General features: G+C 38.5%; 1 protein-coding gene across 4 annotated transcripts in view; it reads left to right on the top strand.

Annotated features, from left to right (window-relative positions):
* The window catches only part of SMURF2 (SMAD specific E3 ubiquitin protein ligase 2), a 118,806-nt gene that overhangs the window by 66,679 nt on the left and 32,348 nt on the right, over positions 1-19,779 (top strand). For 2 of the 4 annotated variants that reach the window (XM_015120120.3, XM_015120119.3), the window contains 5 exons: positions 1,704-1,769; positions 6,266-6,350; positions 8,895-8,978; positions 12,126-12,328; positions 14,844-14,928. In XM_015120120.3, the coding sequence (XP_014975606.1) occupies positions 1,704-1,769; positions 6,266-6,350; positions 8,895-8,978; positions 12,126-12,328; positions 14,844-14,928 (523 nt within the window). The remainder of the gene's footprint in view (positions 1-1,703; positions 1,770-6,265; positions 6,351-8,894; positions 8,979-12,125; positions 12,329-14,843; positions 14,929-19,779) is intronic. The other 2 variants (XM_077972510.1, XM_077972509.1) reach the window with 1 other exon arrangement.

The following is a 19,779-nucleotide window of genomic DNA, read 5'->3' as shown; positions in this document are numbered from 1 at the left end:
AGCTCAGTTTATCACCAGCCTGGGGATTTAGAAGATTAGACCAAGATCAAGACATTAGAAGTGGTTTTCATAATGGATTTATAAGTTGACTTAGCATAACCAGGTGAATCTTTTGGATGGATCTTTCCATTGGAACATAAATGAGAATTCCTTTTTCAACAGGTTTTTTTGTGTGTTTGTTTCTATAGAATTCTTTTTTATATAATGTAAAAAATACTGTTAGTCATTGTCATGGGATTTTAGCCCAGATGCATGTGCTAAACAAACTCACATAAGATCTAAGGAAACTAATAAAAAACAGAGTAAATTTAGCATTGAATGTTAAATATATTAAGAGATTGTCTCTTAGTGTAGTATGATACCACAGCATAGGTATCTATTGACTTTGTGAAAAAGAAAAAGGCAGAAAATTGAGCTAGAAGTTCTTAGTCCAAGGTATTTAAAGGCATCTAAGAAAGTCTTATATTTCTGGGCTGACAGTGACAACAGTAGGGAAAAGACATTGGGATTGGAAAAAACGAATTGCATATAAAAATGAACTGTTTTTTTACTCAGCAAACTGAAAAGTTATAGATCAAATGTCTGACATTATCCCATGTGCAATTTACCCAACTTTTATTGAACACCTAATGTGCTACTCGTCTAAACCCTGGCTGTATAAAGGAGAAAAAGGTATGAATCCTGTCCTCTGATAAGCAAGGGCAAAGGCCTCCTGGCAAAGGGAGCATGCTACATTGGAAGGACTGAATAGGAGAGGAGGAGTTGCTCTGCAGAATCCACTATATAGCCAACTTAGTAGCACCCATTTATTTTGCAAAGAGAAAAGTCTCTGTATTTTTGGTTGGATAACTAGGGACTGTAGTTTAGGGGCATGGATTTTTCTTTGTGTTTCTTGTGACTGTTTCCTTGTATTAATTTGACCTTTTTGATGTGCAGTAGTATTGAATTTATCAAATATTTATTGAGCACCTACCTGATGCAATGTTCTGCCAGATTGGAGTGGAAAATGCAAAGACTAAGATATGGTCTCCTCCTTTTATCAATTCACAGATGAGTAGACAGATGGCATACAGTTGTAAAAGCATTCAGCTATAAGTGCGGTAATCAAAGTAAAACCAGCATCCTTTAAGTGACCTTGTTCCTTACTGTAACTTTCAGGGTCAGGCCAGTGTTATTTCTCGTTTACAGATGAGGCATCTGAGAGAATAAATGAGTTACTTCTAAATGAATGACAGAACTGATGCAAACTCAGATTTTACAGTTTATTCTTGGTGTCTTCTTAATACTTTTTTGTGTCCATGTCATTTGAAATGGTTAGGTAAAAAATGATAATGACAACTAACATTTGTTGGCCACTTATGTTCCAGGCACTATGCTGAGAGTTTTGCGTAATTATCTGATTTAATCCTCAAAAAATATGAAGATTCACATATTGTCATATTTGAGAAAACCAAGGCTCAGGGATAAATTCCTTAAGACCAACAACTATTAAGACTCAGACTAAAGTGGTCTAAAAGTTTTGGAGAGAATGACTGCATGTTGGCAATGTAATACACCAGTGTTTCATGGTTTTTGAAATCTGAACTCTTTAAATGATAGGTTTGATTTCTAATGGATTGTGGAAATTTATTGTCACTCTATAGATGTTAGAATCTCTGATATCAACTAATTTTTTCATTGCTTTCTTTGTTGACTTCAAATAGATCAGAGGTTGGATTTATGCAAACTTGGGCCAAATGACAATGATACAGTTAGAGGACAGATAGTAGGTAAGTGTGGAATTTAAAGTTACATGAATTTTAGTTTCATTCAAACTGACCTTAAAATGTAAAATACCTTTTAAATCAAAGTATAATAACTGTAGCTTCATTGTGTTGGCCTGAATTAAATGAGCCAGGTAAAATGTTACAGTGAATCTAGGATCCAGGTTAACTTAATTTTAAAAACTTATTGTAAAAAAAAGTTTTGTGAAGAACCGTTGATCCTTTAGGAAATAATTCTTTCAAAGTATCCTAATATAGTAGATCACTAAGTTCAGACTTTATAGATGTTATTGAAGTTTACTGAAAATAATTCTCAAACTAGTTTTTTTAGTAAGAAGAGAACATTCTATTGAACTTGTTTTAATGTTTAATGCTTTACAGCTTTAAAATCTATGCTAATTGAAAAAAAAAATGAGTGATGGTAGTGTAGCACTGGAAAAAGGGAGAAATTGTTACCTTACTCATGAGGTACTTAGTAGTCTTACATGGTATTTAGGGTGTCTTGAATTGACCTGGAGGGAAGGGCTTGATACAAAATTTGCTGAGACCTTTCTTCAGAATTGATATTTGCTCAAGATGCATAGTATGGAAGGACACTGTTCATCTTAGAGGCTTCTTAAATTAAAGAAGAAAAATGTGGCCAGGCGCAGTGGCTCACACCTGTAATCCCAGCACTTTAGGAGGCTGAGGCAGGTGGATCACCTGAGGTCAGGAGTTTGAGACCAGCCTGGCAAACATGGTGAAGCCCTATCTGTACTAAAAATATAAAAAATTAGCCGGGCATGGTGGCGGGTGCCTGTAATCCCAGCTACTCGGGAAACTGAGGCAGGAGAATCGCTTGAACCTGGCAGGCGGAGGTTTCAGTGAGCCAAGATCACACCATTGCACTCCAGCTGGGTGACAAGAGCAAGACCCTGTCTTAAAAAAAAGAAAAGAAAAGAAAAATCCAATAGGAATGTCACACTTCATGATAGAGCAGAACTTAGAATAAGATTATTTTGTTATGAACCCATCAGAGAGGTTTTAGTTACTCAAGGTACTTGAAGGTACTTCATTTTACAAGGCAGTGAATTGGGTTCATAGTTAGAGAACCACCAGAGTAGCCACATAGCAAAGCCCTATTGTGGTTATCCCAGGGAAGTATCTACACCAGTGTACCCCACCATTTTTGGCACCAGGAACCGGTTTCATGGAATACAGTTTTTCCATAGACCAGGTTGGGGGTGGGGGTGATTTCAGGATGATTCAAGTGCATTACTTTTATTGTGGACTTTATTATTATTACATTGTAATACATAATGAACTAATTCTACAACTCACCATCATGTAGAATCAGTGGGAGCCCTGAGCTTGTTTTCCTGCAACTAGGTGGTTCCATCTGTGGGTGATGGGAGACAGTGACAGATCATCAGGCATTAGAGTCTCATAAGGAGTGGGCCTTGTGTATGTGGTTCACAATAGGGTTTGTGCTTCTATGAGAATCTGATGTCACCACTGATCTGACAGGAGGCAGAGCTCAGGGGTAATGCTCACTCACGTGCTACTCACTCCTGCTGTGCGGCCTGGTTCCTAACAGACCCTGGACCAATACCCCACCCATCCATGGCTTGGGGGTTGGGGATTCCTGATTTGCACTACAGCATTACTGATAATTCCTGTCATTCTTAGATTGAGAAGGGAGCAAAAAAAAAAATCTCAAAAATAAATTCAGTCATACAGTATTTTCACATAAAAGTGTTTCTTCTGTATTTGATGTTACATAATGCTCGTTAACTACTGTCTAGTAGTAACAAAATAGTTTTACTAGGTGTGAATTTGCGTTTATATAAATAGCAGACTTTGTTAGACATTAGAAATATACCTACTGGAGTACACCACATAAAAAACAAATGTTTTACTCTTAAATATGTGTATGCATGTATATATGTATTTATTTAAAGCTCTTGTGTGAATCTGGTGTTCATAACAGGACCATTAGTAAAGAGAGAGGCAGGCTGGACTCAGACATTATGATTGTTTAGTTCTGTCATTCAAAAACAGAATGAGTTCCAGTTCTTTCAGAATGAGCCCTCTAACAAATAATTGTAAGTAGGTATATATACTTTTTGGAAAATGGAGAAAAGGGCACTAGAAGACTAACTTTAAAAACTGTATTCCCGGGTCGGGCACGGTGGCTCATGCCTGTAATCCCAGCACTTTGGGAGGCCAAGGTGGGCAGATCATAAGGTCAGGAGTTCGAAATCAGCCTGGTGAATTTTGTAGAGATGGTGAAACCCCATCTCTACTAAAAAAAAATACAAAAATTAGCTGGGCATGGTGGCGTGAGCCAAGATCTCACCACTGCACTCCAGCCTGGGCAACAGAGCGAGACTCCATCTCAAAAAAACAAAAACAAACAAAAAAACTGTATTCCCCTCTAGTATTTTTATATACGTAAATATGTATATAAAATGTATATATTTATGTCTTTAATTCCAGTGAACATTAAATTTTTACTTTGCTTTCTTTCACTTAACGATAATCATTTCTAGTATTTATAATCTTTGTAATTAATGATTTTTAAAGGATGAAATATATAGATATATCACAACTTAATTAAAATTAATTTTTTTGCTATTATAACATTGAAACTTGCAAGCATTTTTGTACACTTTGATTTATTTTTTTTAGAAAAGAATCTCCCAAATTTAGATAATTGATTCAAGGGGTACAAACTTTTTTCCTTGTTTAAAACTGTTATGCCCCAGCTACATTGGGAGGCTGAGGTGGGAGGATTGTTTGAGCATGGAAAGTCTAATGAATCATTATTGTTATCACTTGAATGTATACTTTTTTAATGTTTTTCTTTAAATGAGATAATACTGAATTTTTAAAAACCAGTTTAAATTTATCATAAACCTCTTTTTTTTTTTTTGGACCATAAACACATTTCTATAGCATTGTTACTTGTTTTTTTTTTTTTTTTTTTCCTACTTTGCATTAAGGCTTGCAAAATCCGTAGCATTTTTAATGTTGTATGATAGTCTATGGTGGGTATGTAATTCATTTAACCAGTTAATAGCTGTGCTATTAACATAGCATTCTGGAGATGTAAGTTGAAGCCCATGAAACTCTTTAGCTTTAAATCTTACTATTATTCTAAACAATACTAATGAGAAAATACATTGTTTCTACTGTGATTGTATTTTGGTAAGCATTTCACTTATTTTATCTATTTAAAAACTGATTGATATAGTTGTCTAGTACAGTTTTCATATAATGTTTTATTTACATTTGCCAAGTAGGTGTTCATAGTGTTCTCTCCTCTAAATGGGACTTAATATCAAGGAGCTCTGTGTTGCACTGATCTTTCAAAATGTTCACAGAGCTGGAAGATTTCAGAATTTTGAGACCCTTCTTTGAATGAAGGGTCCTTAGATGTAATACTTGTTGTGCTCACCGATTATTTAAGAAGTTGGATTATAGTCAAGTTTGACCGTACTGCCTTCTGTCTTTTGGGAGAGTTACCAGAATTAGAATTGAACAATACTGGAGTAGCACAGAAGGACTTCAGGGATATTATTTAACCTAACTTTTTCATTATTCAGACGGGGATTATCTAAACCTTAAGTATATTAAGTGTTTTGTTCTAGGTTACAGTGCTAAACTGGTTACTAGAGCCTGCTCTAGAATTCACAGCTCTTGCTTCTTTGTTTTTTGTGATGGTTTTATACTACACTGGATAATGGTGTCCTGTTAAAACTCATGGAATCCAAGGATTGCTCTCTTACTGGAATACCAGGATGGCCCTCTTGCTAGAATACAGTGTATTTTTTTTTTTTTTGAAACGGAGTCTCACTCTGTCGCCAGACTGGAGTGCAGTGGTGCAATCACGGCTCACTGCAACCTCTGCCTCCCAGGTTCGTGATTCCTCTGCCTCAGCCTCCCCAGCAGCTGGGACTACAGGTGTGCACACCATACCCATAGTTCCTCACCTGGCTAATTTTTTGTATTTTAGTAGAGACGGGGTTTCACCATGTTTTCCAGGCTGGTCTCGATCTCCTGACCTCATGATCCACCTGCCTTGGCCTCCCAAAGTGCTGGGATTACAGGTGTAAGCCACTGCGCCCAGCCCAGTGTATTTTTTAGATGGTCAGATGATCAAGTATTAAAGTCACATTAATGTGGACTTTTCAAACTCATTTGTACATGAATATACCCTTAATATGTTATGCCTCTTCTTAAGTACAGCAGTAACTCTGCTATGCACCATTACTATGGTGAAAAAGGAATTAGGCTTCTTCCATGAACATGTTAAAGTGTAGAAAACCTTAGAAGTCTAATATTACTCCTAAAGAGAAAAATCTATGGGAAAAGAAATTGTAAATTTTAGTAGAAACCAAAGAATTCATTCTAAAGTATTAAAATAAGCTAAGCCAGATGTCTTCTAAAGATAGAAATTTTTGATTATAATAGTTCTTTCTAGTTGTACAAATCTTAGTAATATTTCTGTCATTTAATAGTAAGTCTTCAGTCCAGAGACCGAATAGGCACAGGAGGACAAGTTGTGGACTGCAGTCGTTTATTTGATAATGATTTACCAGACGGGTAAGCTAACATCACTGAAATCATTAGAGAAATATATAGATAATATTCTTAAAAGAATATAAATAAGTTGGTGTTTATTTTATATTAAATGGTGTTTATTGTATATTGAATGTAGATTTTCCTTGTAATGGTAAAATTAATGGAAGATCTTGTCACAACAAATTTATAAAATAAGCCACAAATTAGATGTGTTAAATTTGGTTATTAAGAGTTTTGACTAGGAGACAAATGAAATTTATTGACAAATATAAGTCTCTTGTAGATATTATCTAGTTAAAAAAAGTTACTTGATTAAATTATTCAAAACAGGCCCTGCAAGTGCTAAATTAGAAACATTGCTGTATTTAAGAGGGATGGGATGCATAATTTGTGTGATAGTAATTAAAATAACATAGTAACATTTATTTGAGCATGTATATGTCAGATACTGTTACAAGCGCTTTATGTACATATCATTTAATTCTCATAGCATCTTGGAAGGTAGTATATAGCCATGCTTCTGAAATCAGACCACCTGAATTCTAATCCTTACTCTTCTGTGTACTGGCTTTATGACCTTACTTTATTTAACTTCCATGTGCTTTGGTTTATATTTATTTACAAAAGAGTATGAGTGATAATAGCATACTCCATAAAATGTTGAGAGGATTAAATGAAATAATTCAGGTAAAGCACTTTAGCACAGTGTCTTGCATAAAATAAGTGCTTAGTAAATAATTAGCTACTATTATTTCTATTGCTATTACTGTTGTTACCCTCAAAAACTAAGAGTTAGATAAGTAATTTGTTTAAGGCCACATAGTAAGTGGCAGAGCCAAAACACACAAACCTGTCTTGATTCTAAAGTCATGATTTTTATCATTGGTCTCTTTAATACTAGTTCTGACTCTTTTCTGATTTTATTTTTAACATTCAAAGTATTTTTAATTAACTTCAATGAGATATAACTTACATGTAATAAATTGCATCCATTTAAGTATATAAATGGTTAAATTTTAACTCCAATTACGTTTTATACAAAATTTTATACCCAGGTTACGGTATATGCTCATTTTTTAAACTTTTAAAAATCACTATACTTAACTGTTCATAGATCACTTTAGCTTCCAGATATGTCTGTTAGCTCTTCTGTAGATATGAGGTAGATTATGATATTTTTGAAAAGGAAATTTAGGATGAAATAACTAATCAATATTGAGAGAGTACCAGCAGTAATAAGGCTTACTGTTCTAAACTTGCCCTACATTAATGTACTATAATTGTAATCAGAGGGGGAAAAATACCCTAGCATCTCTTCATTTTCTGTCTTTTAGAGCCCTTCAACCTCTGCCAATATCTTTGTAGAAATATTAGAATTATCACATTTCTATAGCCATTTGGCTCTTTTTCATTAAATGAATTATGATAAAGAGTTGATAGAAAGTAGCAGTCTTGGCCGGGCATGGTGGCTCACACCTGTAATCCCAGCACTTCGGGAGGCTGAGGAGGAAGGATCACGAGGTGAAGAGATCGAGACCATCCTGGCCAACATGGTGAAACCCCATCTCTGCTAAAAATACAAAAAGTAGCCAGGTGTGGTGGCGTGCACCTGTAGTCCCAGCTACTCAGGAGGCTGAGGCAGGAGAATTGCTTGAACCCGGGAGGCGGAGGTTGCAGTGAGCTGAGATCACACCACTGCATTCCAGCCAGGTGAAGGAGCAAGACTCCATCTCAAAAACAAAAACAAAAAAAAAGGCTGTTTTGATTTTTTTTTTTTTTTTTTTTTTGAGAAGGAATTTCGCTTTTGTCACCCTGGCTGGAGTGCAGTGGCACCATCTTGGCTCACTGCAACCTCTGCCTCCCGGGTTCAAGCAATTCTCCTGCCTCAGCCTCCCTAGTAGCTGGGATTACAGGCGCGCGCCACCACGCCCAGCTAATTTTTGTATTTTTAATAGAGACGGGGTTTCACCATGTTGGCCAGGCTGGTTTGGAACTCCTAACCTCAGGTGATCCGCCTACCTTGGTCTCCCAAAACGCTAGCCTCCCAAAATGCTGGAATTACAGGCATGAGACACCGTGCCGGCCAACAGTCTTGACTGTTAAAAAATTAGTTTGGGCAGGCTAAATGCTTTGAAAAGCTTTCGGCTGGGCGCTTTGACTCATGCCTGTAATTCTAGCACTTTGGGAGGCCAGGCAGGTGGATCACGAAGTCAAGAGACCTCGTAATTTTATGACTAAATATATTTTTAGTATAGCCATTTTCCATATTCTAGAGTAATTAGTATGAATTTAATTGTGCATTGTTGACATTAAAAATTCTCAGAGTTTGGCTGATGGAAAATATTTGATACATCTCAGCGTAAATACTTTAGAAGCTTCAGAATCCCATAAAATATATTATGTAGTTCTAAAATAAGTTGAAAAAATTCTGTATTCTGTGAATTGATACTTCAGGTTGGCATTCCTGATTTGTAACAGATATCTTACTGGCTTGCTTGTTGCACTGAAAACATTCTGTGTCCAAGTTTCCTGTTAATGCCTTATCACTCAATATTTTTATTTAAGCTGGGAAGAAAGGAGAACCGCCTCTGGAAGAATCCAGTATCTAAACCATATAACAAGAACTACACAATGGGAGCGCCCAACACGGTAAGTACATACAAATATTTTCCCATAGTCTATGCTGGCCACCCTCCTGAAGTCCTTTTCTATGTATCTGTCAGCTTTACTAGATTTTTTTTTGTCGGTTTATGCTGTTGTAGATCAGTACATCTTACAACAGGTGCCATTGTTATTTTTTTAAAGTGATCTTCAACAGTTTGTTTGACAGGTCATGCTGTCATTGTAGCTCCAGAGCCTGCAGTGGTACTCAATAAATATTTATTGAATGAGGCTGGGTGTGGTGGCTCAAGCCTGTAATCCCTGCACTTTGGGAGGCCGAGACGAGCAGATCACTTGAGTTCAGGAATTTGAGACCTACTCAAGAGGGGGAAAAACAGGCAAAACAAAACATTGCACAAGATGGCAAATTTTGTTCTCACTTAAAAGTGTGGGTACCCCTTCAAGAGATGGAGCGTGGCCACTCAGGAAAGCAGAGGGGTCCCGGAAAGGAGGAAGCCATACGACATCCAGGAACCTCCAAGCAGCTGCGGGAGACCACAAGGGGGACGCTCTCTACCAAAAAAATTAGCCAGGCATGGCCGGGTGCAGTGGCTCACACCTGTAATCCCAGCAATTTGGGAGGCCAAGGTGGGCAGATCTTGAGGTCAGGAGATCGAGACCATCCTGGCCAACACGGTGAAACCCCATCTCTACTGAAAAAAAAAATACAAAAAAGAAATTAGCCGGGCGTGGTGGTGGGCGCCTTTTGTCCCAGCTACTCGGGAGGCTGAGACAGGAGAATGGCGTGAACCCAGGAGGCAGAGCTTGCAGTGAGCTGGGCAACAGAGTGAGACTGGGCAACAGAGCGAGACTCTGGTCTCAAAAAAAAAAAAATTTTTGCTGGGCATGTGGCATGTACTTGTGGTCCCAGCTACTTGGGATGTTGAGATGGGAAGATTTTTTGAACACGAGTAGTGGAGGTTGCAGTGAGCCGAGACTGTGCCAGTGTACTGTAGCCTGAGTGACAGAATGAGACTCCATCTCAAAAAGAAAAAAAAAAAAATTGCCCGGGCATGGTGGCTCACACCTGTAATCCCAACACTTCGGGAGTCCAGGGTGGGCGGATCACTTGAGGTCAGGAGTTTGAGACCAGCCTGGCCAACATGGAGAAACCCCGTCTCTACTAAAAATACAAAAATTAGCTGGGCGTGTTGGTGGGTGCCTGTAATCCCAGCTACTCAGGAGGCTGAGGCAGGAGAACTGCTTGAACCCAGGAGGTGGAGGTTGCAGTGAACCGAGATTGTACCACTGTACTCCAGCCTGGGCAATAGAGCGAGACTCAGTCTCAAAAATATAAAATAAAATTATTGAATGAATTAAATTGATAAGCAGAGGAATCTCTGAACTAAATCTTGAAGAGTGTCAAGTATAGTCACTTCATGGAGCTTACTGTATAAAGACATTGGGATGCAAGATAATTTTGGAAACTGCAAAGAGGTGCTTTTGAAGTAACCAAAAACAAATAGTCTACTTGGCTGAATCCCCTTCTCCCCACTCTTTTAAGTGAGAACAAAATTTGCCATCTTGTGCAATGTTTTGTTTTGCCTGTTTTTCCCCCTCTTGAGCAGGACTGGCACGAGACATAAAATACCAAATTCTTCTATCCTGGCTAACACGGTGAAACCCCGTCTCTACTAAAAATACAAAAAATTAGCCGGGCGAGGTGGCAGGCGCCTGTAGTCTCAGCTACTTGGGAGGCTGAGGCGGGAGAATGGCGTGAACCCGGGAGGCGGAGCTTGCAGTGAGCCGAGATCGCGCCACTGCACTCCAGCCTGGGAGACACAGCGAGACTCCGTCTCAAAAAAAAAAAAAAAAAAAAAAAAAAAAAAAAAAAATACCAAATTCTTTTCATTAGCTGCACCTACTTTTATTTATACACAACTAATTGCTTAACTCATTGGATCACAAAATTTTCTCGTTAACATTATGATTCTCAGGTAAAAGCCAGCTCATGTTGCCAAGCTGCATTTCTAGTATTAAACTGCCAAGGAATTTATTGAAGTACCCATTTTTATTATATGTGAGCACAAATGAATATGTACTTGTGTCAGTGTTCAGGGTTTCACTTGAACACCCATTTCCTTCCGACTCATTTAACCAGTAAAATTAACTTTAATTTCTACGTGTATGTAAGGATGATTGTTGTTTTAAATGCTAATTTTTTTTTTTTTTGAGACAGTCCTGCTCTGTTGCCTAGGCTGGAGTGCAGTGGTGTGATCTCAGCTTACTGCAACCTCTGTCCACTGCAACCTCTGCCTCCCAGGTTCAAGCAGTTCTCGTGCCTCAGCCTCCCAAGTAGCTGGGACTACAGGCGCCCGCCCCCACGCCTGGCTAATTTTTGTATTTTTAGCAGAGATGGGGTTTCACTATGTTGGCCAGGCTGGTCTCAAACTCCTGACCCCAAGTGATCCACTCGCCTCGGTCTCCCAAAGTGCTGGGATTACACGTGTGAGCCACCATACCCGTTCATGTTAATTTAAGAATGAACTCTTGATTATTTTTTATTTTGGAAGATCTGCAATAGTAGACTGGAAGCTCCTTAAAGAGACAAACTGTCTTCTTCCCTTTTGTGATGTGTTGTCAAAGGACTGAGTGACTTTTTTAGATTGGGAGGTCCGAGGGACCTCTTAGGAGGCAATAATAAACTGATTTGAATGACAAAAAAGAGCCAGGCCTGGGAAGAGTGGGAGAAAAGAATATGCCAGGTGGAAGGAAGAGCAACTGCTCTCAGGTGGAATGACCTCGGCAAGTTCAAGGAACAGAACGATATGAGTGTGGCAGAAGCAGAGTGGGAGGGAGAATGGTGGGAAGTCAGATCTGAGAGAGAGGCTGTAGCTAGATCTAGCAGTAGTTTGTAAACCAGTCTTACATCCACAGATATATGTGGATTTTATATCAAATGTCATTAAAATAAAGTCATTTAAATACATAGTTGACGTGCTTATCATTTGTGTTTCTTTGGTGCTTAGAGACTTCAGATTTGCTTTTACTCAGTTCTTGAAGTCGTTACACTTGTATTAGTCATTGTGTTTTCAGATATGATAAGTGATTGTTACTGCAGTATATATATTGTCTAGAGAACTCTACTTTCGATATCTAAATTGATAATGTCTTTTCCTTGTTAATTTTCAATAGACCGGCATCCGAATATTCTAGCCCTGGCAGACCTCTTAGCTGCTTTGTTGATGAGAACACTCCAATTAGTGGAACAAATGGTGCAACGTGTGGACAGTCTTCAGATCCCAGGCTGGCAGAGAGGAGAGTCAGGTCACAACGACATAGAAATTACATGAGCAGGACACATTTACATACTCCTCCAGACCTACCAGAAGGCTATGGTACGACAACTAGCAAAGGAAAAATAAAATGTGGTTTACTGATTTCAGCTTGCTGAGGAAGTCAGAAAATATATTTTGAAAAAGTTATTAATCTGGGCTTAGGGATTCTGCATGAAAATAAATATAAAACCTCCCAACTTTGAAAAGTCTTTGAAGTGGTAGATGACTACCCAGCCAACAGTTTGACCTTGCACTCGTCATTCAGCCTCAGCGTTTGTGCTCTTTTATCATGAAGTGAGATGACTAGTTTATAACAAAGGTAGTGTGAGAAGCATACGAGATGAAGTGAGACTATTTTGTAAATAGGCACTGAATAGAAAGGTAAGATGGTATTGTTACTGATAACAGTAATCTGAAGTTCAACCTACGATGTAATTTTTTAGACATATATTTAGAAATAATTTCAAAGGCATATTTCTGATCATATATTTATATTGTCTATAATTTTGGATTATCTGAGTGGATTGTTATAAATGATTGAGTCACTTCTATGTTTGTATAAAATGATTACAATCTTATATAAAATCCTAGATTATAAAATTTCATGTGGAAGATAACATGAGTCTTCTCCTAATAGAATACAGAAGTTTCTAAATTAATACCATCTTGTGAATACTTGTATATAGTCTAAACTTGACTTCCTCTCCTTGCTTGCCAAAAGCTCACCAAGGTTACTTACATCCTTGCCCTCTTAACAGACTGTAGATAAACCACTTTGGATTGATGTTGACACCTAATAACCAACATTGCGAATTGCCACACCTAAGTTTTATTTTACTCAAGGATATTTTTAAAAACTCTTCCGCAAATGCATGATTCTCATTTTAGTTTTAAATGTATTTTAGCTCTTTAATTTGAAAAAATTTGTCCATTAACTGTGCTATGACTCAGAGGTTAACTTTTAGCACAATCATTAAATTACAGGCTTGAAAGACCTAGGACCTAGGTTCATATCCTGGTGTTGCCATGTAACACTGAACACATCATTTAACCTCTTTGAGCCTCAGTTTTATCCTTCATAGGGGAAAATAATAGCATCAACCATCTAAGTTTGTTGCAAGAAATCAATGATACCTAATCTCATGTGAAACACTGGCACAGTGTTTGGCACGGTAGATTTTAACTGTAATTATCAGTGTTCAGACCTGAGAAGAAATTTTCTCCTGCCATTTCTCTTGGAGATTAGAAGGCAAGCTCTTTAGAGTGGGAGTGGTTATACTTTTACAATATTTCTGTGATTTGAATTTTAAAAATTGTACAACCACAACATAAAAATAAAATAGATACCAAGGCTGAAATTATTATGGCTGTCCTCTATAATAATATGATTTTGTTTATAATTTGTGAAAGTTTAAAGTTTAAATTTATTGACTTTATATGTTTATAAACAAATTAGATTTATACTAATAAATATTAGTAATAGTTTTATTGTTTTATGTATTGAAGTTTCTCATTAGATTTTATTTAAAGAAAAGTGGTTCTGTTGTTTTAAAAAAAAAGACAAAACAAAACCCACCATAAAGAAATGCTTTTGGCCAGGCGCGGTGGCTCAAGCCTGTAATCCCAGCACTTTGGGAGGCCGAGACGGGCGGATCACGAGGTCAGGAGATCAAGACCATCCTGGCTAACACCGTGAAACCCCGTCTCTACTAAAAATACAAAAAAAACTAGCCGGGCGAGGTGGCGGGCGCCTGTAGTCCCAGCTACTCCGGAGGCTGAGGCAGGAGAATGGCCTAAACCCGGGAGGCGGAGCTTGCAGTGAGCTGAGATCCGGCCACTGCACTCCAGCCCGGGCTACAGAGCAAGACTCTGTCTCAAAAAAAAAAAAAAAAAAAAAAGAAATGCTTTTATAGGTTGTTCTCTTCACCCTGGCCTTTCCTCTGTCTTTCCAAGGGCTTTGAGTTCATTTTGTCCTTGACTTTTTTTCTCCCCAGTGTGCATGCTTGCTCTTTCTAATTTGGCTATTTTTCCATCTCTATCTGTTTATGACATAGAATGTCTTCCTAGTATCTCACTGTTTTGCTTCTCTTTGAGCTCAAATGTAATCTTGAGAATACACCTTTGTCTAGCAAAGAGAAAACGTAAGTTTTGGTATAAAATTAGGCATAGTAAGCGTTATCAACCTCCAGACTCTTTGAAAATTTCCGTAAGTTTTTCCTCAGATCTTCCCAATGTTGGCCAGCCTCTTTCTCAGAGCCTTTTATACCTCATTTAAAATCTTTTAATTATTAGTATTGTGACAATCTTGATTTGTTTTCCATTGCAACATATTTAGTATTTGAGCCACGTTATAAGTTTAGTTTGCTTTTAGATAGCTGACCCATGGCCCTTATCATTTGTAAAATTGTTTCCAAGAGACAGAACAAATGATTTGTAAAGCCCTTTTTTGATAATAAATAAAATAGATTGGTAATTTGGAGATTTTTTCCTACTAGTGTATCATCTTAGTGTATATAACTGTCTTTGATCCGGACATTCTGAATGTTTTTGTTATCAGTGTTTATTAATTTTACAGAACAGAGGACAACGCAACAAGGTCAGGTGTATTTCTTACATACGCAGACTGGTGTGAGCACATGGCATGATCCAAGAGTGCCCAGGTAAGTACATATTTTAAGTACTCTTTAGACTATCAAAGAGCCATTTCACCTAGGATTTCTTTGATTTTTAAGAAATTTTTACCTTTTAAAAATAGTTAATGTAAAAGTTTGACTCTTCTGATAGTTATTGCAGTTTCGACATTTAGCAGAAAGTCTCGCCTACTTCTCTGCAATCCCACCTCAGTTCTCCCCTCCCTCACCAGTTCCTAGCCATCCTCCCCTGCTTCCCCTTAAGAAAAGTAGAATAGGCCAGGCGTGGTGGCTCACACCTGTAATCCCAGCACTTTGGGAGGCCGAGGTGGGCAAATCACGAGGTCAAGAGATCAAAACCATCCTGGCCAACATGGTGAAACCCCATCTCTACTAAAACTACAAAACTTAGGTGGGCATGGTGGCGCGTGCCTATAGTCCCAGCTACTCAGGTGGCTGAGGCAGGAGAATTGCTTGAACCCAGGGAGGTGGAGGTTGCAGCGAGCTGAGATCATGTCACAGCTCTCCAGCCTGGTCACAGAGCGAGACTCTGTCTCAAAAAAAAAAAAAAGAGTGGAATAAAAACATGGATCTTTTAGGAGTTTGAAACTTGTCCTAGGGCACCAAGCAGAGCAGAGTGGCTCTCACCTATATTCCCAACACTTCAGGAGGCTGAGGCATAAGGATCACTTGAGCCCCAGGAGTTTGAGACCAGTCCTAGCAACATACACCCGGTCTCTACCAAAAATTAAAAATCAGCCATATGTGGTGGAGCACATCTGTGGTCCCAGTTGCTTGGGAGGCTGAGGCAAGAGGATTGCTTGAGCTGTGGATGTTGAAGTGACAGTGAGCCTTGGTCGCACTATAGTACTCCAGCCTGGGTGACAGGGCAAGACCCCATTTCAAAAAAAGAGAAAGAAAATTTGTGTAGTCCCAGCTGCTTGCGAAGCTAAGGTGGGAGGCGGAGGTTGCAGTGAGCCGAGATCACACCACTACGCTCTAGTCTGGGTGACAGAGCGAGACCTTTCTCAAAAAAACAAACAAACAAACAAAAAAAACGGATAGAAAAAGAAAATTGACCTGGGGAGAAACATAGAACACATACCCTTTAAAAAAGCGTAGTAGGTTGATACTCTTAATATGGTTCAGCTTAAAAAAAAAAAAAACCTTTAAAAAATTTAACCTCATAAATGTATTCAATGTTCCTTTATGTGTTCCTTATTAAAATTTCATTTTTAGAAAACAACATAATTTAATTAATGTTTTTGAGACGGAGTCTCATTCTGTTGCCCAGGCTGGAGTGCAGTGGTGCAATGTTGGCTCACTGCAACCTCCGCCTCCCGGGTTCAAGTGATTCTCCTGCCTCAGCCTCCTGAGTAGCTGGGATTACAGACACCTGCCAGCTAATTTTTGTATTTTTAGTAGAGATGGGGTTTTGCCATGTTGTCCAGGCTTGTCATGAACACCTAACCTCAGGTGATTCTCTCGCTTCGACCTATCAAAGTGCTGGGATTATAGGCACGAGCCACTCTGCCTGGCCCTAATTTAATTTAAATATCCAGACTTTTGTATTTCAGCTGCAGATACTGCATTTACTAACCAAAATGTCAATTACTTTTAACTTCAAAAAGATGAAATGACACACAAGTGAATTTAGTGATTTACCATAATTTTTGGAACATTGTTTTCTTCCTCCCTCCCTTCTTCCCTCCCTTTTTTTGAGACAGGATCTGGCTCTGCTGTCCAGGCTGGAGAGCAGTAGTGCAGTCCTGGCTCACTGCAACCTCTGCCTCCTGGGTTCAAGCCATCCTCCCACGTCAGCCTCTTGAGTAACTGGGACTACAGGCATGAGCCACAATACCCCACTAATTTTTGTATTTTTATTAGAAATGGGGTTACGCCATGTTGCCCAGGCTAGTCTCAAACTCCTGAGCTCAAGCAATCTGCACACCTCAGCCTCCCAGAGTGCTGGGATTACAGGCATAAGCCACCATACTTGGCCCTATTTTGAGTTGTTTTTTAATGAATAGATGCAAAGTACCAAGTAGTCCAGTTGAAACTGGAAAAAAGCTTGAATTCTAAATTAAATTCGAAATCAACTCTGTATGTTGCACATACAAAGGATTTGTAGGTTGTGGGTATTTTATGTTAAGCACAGCAGTCCCCCTCCTCCAAAACAAAACAAACCTCCCAAAACAACCCACAGAGGGTTTTTTTCTGCCTAAAGCTTATACTCAGGACTCTATTGTGTATTTGAATCAAAAACAGATGTGACGGCCGGGTGCGGTGGCTCAATCCTGTAATCCCAGCACTTTGGGAGGCCGAGACGGGCGGATCATGAGGTCAGGAGATCGAGACCATCCTGGCAAACACGATGAAACCCCGTCTGTACTAAAAAAATACAAAAAAACTAGCCCGGCGAGGTGGCAGGCGCCTGTAGTCCCAGCTACTCAGGAGGCTGAGGCAGGAGAATGGCGTGAACCCGGGAGGCAGAGCTTGCAGTGAGCCGAGATCACACCACTGTATTCCAGCCTGGGCAACAGAGCGAGACTCCGTCTCAAAAGAAAAAAAAAGGAAAAAAAAAACAGATGTGACTAGCTTGTCTTGAGTTGCTTTGATGCTCTCTATTTATAAATAAAACTACAATTATGAAAATGTCTTACTTTGTGTTATAGAGCTCAGAATCCTTTGAGGGTGGCAACCAAGGGAATGTGCTATTACTCATTACTTTATCAAGGTTGCCATTTCCATGTCTTGACAATATAAGCTGTTAGTTTTTAAAAAGTAGTGGGGGCTGAGCACGGTGGCTCACACCTGTAATCCTAGCACTTTGGGAGGCTGAGGCGGGAGGATCACTTGAGGTCAGGAGTTCAAGACCAGCCTGGCCAACATGGTGAAAACCCGTCTCTACTAAAAATACAAAATTAGACAGGCATGGTGGCATGTGCCTGTAATCCCAGCTACTCAGGAGGCTGAGACAGAAGAATCGCTTGAACCTGGGAGGTGGAGGTTGTGGTGAGCCGAGATCACATGATGGCACTCCAGCCTGGGCAACAGAGCAAGACTCCATATCTAAATAAATAAAAAGTAGTGGGGAGGAAATTTTACTTTTTTTTTTTTTTTAAGCTTACTAAAAAAAAAAATCCAAGGGCCTAACTTTTCAAAATCAGTTTTATTATATAAATTATGAAAAGCTTTTTGGATTTGGTTTATCTAGTTGAAGGTCAATAATAAGCTTTTCTTTAAAATAATTAGAAATTATTTGTAGGAAATGTATAGAATAAAAATAATCTTTTTTTTTTTTTTAATGTATTTTTAGTAGAGACGGGGTTTCACTCTGTTAGCCAGGATGGTCTCGATCTCCTGACCTCATGATCCACCTGCCTCAGCCTCCCAAAGTGCTGGGATTACAGGTGTGAGCCACCGCCCCTGGCCGATTATGTTTTTTTAACTAAATGATTTACAATAGTGAGAAAGTTGACCTTGAGTTATATGTTGAAAGAATAGTATGTAATCTGGCAACAGAAATTGAAATTGAGACAGATTTCAGCACCACTGTTGGTAATAGGCTTTTATTTTAGAGGAAACATGTCAGTTTTTTAATAATGAGTAAAGGATTTCAGCAAAGCTTTAAGAATATCTCATGTTGAGTATCGACATGTAGTTTGAATGATGATTTTATGAAATAACACTTGGGATTATTTTTCTTATTTTGTATCCCCCAAATTGCCTTAAAAACTTGTGTCTTTTGTTTTGGAGGATCCTTTAGCAAACATGCCTTTTGTATGGAGGATCTTTTATGAAAGTATACTATAAATATTTAGATTCTATTAGAATATCACTATTCAAAGATATTTATAAAATTGCAAAGTCAGACTCTTTAAAACAAACTTTATTTAAAGATATCCAGGATACCTAGATTTATCCAAGAAATCTCGTTTCATCATGTTTTGCATTTCTCTTTAAAACAATGACTAATGCCTTGTTATTTGTTACATTGCATACTGACTGACTGTAGTCCTGAAATACAGATCTGTATTACTTTGTATGACTGTATAACATTCCATTTTTCTTTAACCAGCTCCCAATGAGACACAAAGATTATTTGTAGTTTTTTGCTCGTTTAATCAGTGCTTTAGCGCTCTCCCATGTATGACTGTAGATTTATAAAATTCTAAATAAAATGACATGAAATGAAATTCTGCATTTTATCAGTAGAATTGTTCATTTTTTTAATTTTTTTTTTTTAACTTTTAAGTTCAGGGGTACATGTGCAGGTTTGTTATAGGTAAACTTGTGTCATGGGGGTTTGTTGTATAGATGATTTTGTCACCCAGCTACTAAGCGTAGTACCCATTAGTTATTTTTGCTGATCCTCTCCCTTATGGTAGGCCACAGTACCTGTTGTTCCTCTCTATGTGTCCGTGTGTTCTCCTCATTTAGCTCCTACTTATAAGTGAGAACATGCAGTATTTGGTTTTCTATTGCTGCTTTAGTTTGCTAAGGATAATGGCCTCCAGCTCCTGTTTTTCATTTCTAAACTATTAAAAAATCTATCTGGGACCGGCACAGTGGCTCACGCCTATAATCCCAGCACTTTGGGAGGCTGAATTTGGGAGGCTGAACTCCCTCTTTGAATTCTCAGCTTGGGGAGGAAGCTTCAGGTTTCCTATCGCAGTCTTGCTGCTGGCCTGCCCCTCTGCCTACCTGCCACTCAGGTACCAGCTTCACTCAGTCCCCCAAACTCCCCCCCTTTTTTTTTAATTTGAGGAGGATTCTTGGAACTTTCCCTTGCCTCTTTTGAGACTAGCAGTGTTTCAAATAGTGTTTTTTCCTACACTTTAGCTGTTCTGTAGCAAGAGTCTCTTGGAGCACCTATAG

The sequence above is a fragment of the Macaca mulatta genome, chromosome 16 (genome assembly GCF_049350105.2).
Source record: "Macaca mulatta isolate MMU2019108-1 chromosome 16, T2T-MMU8v2.0, whole genome shotgun sequence".
NCBI lineage: Eukaryota > Metazoa > Chordata > Mammalia > Primates > Cercopithecidae > Macaca > Macaca mulatta.
This window is presented reverse-complemented; position numbering and strand designations above follow the sequence as displayed.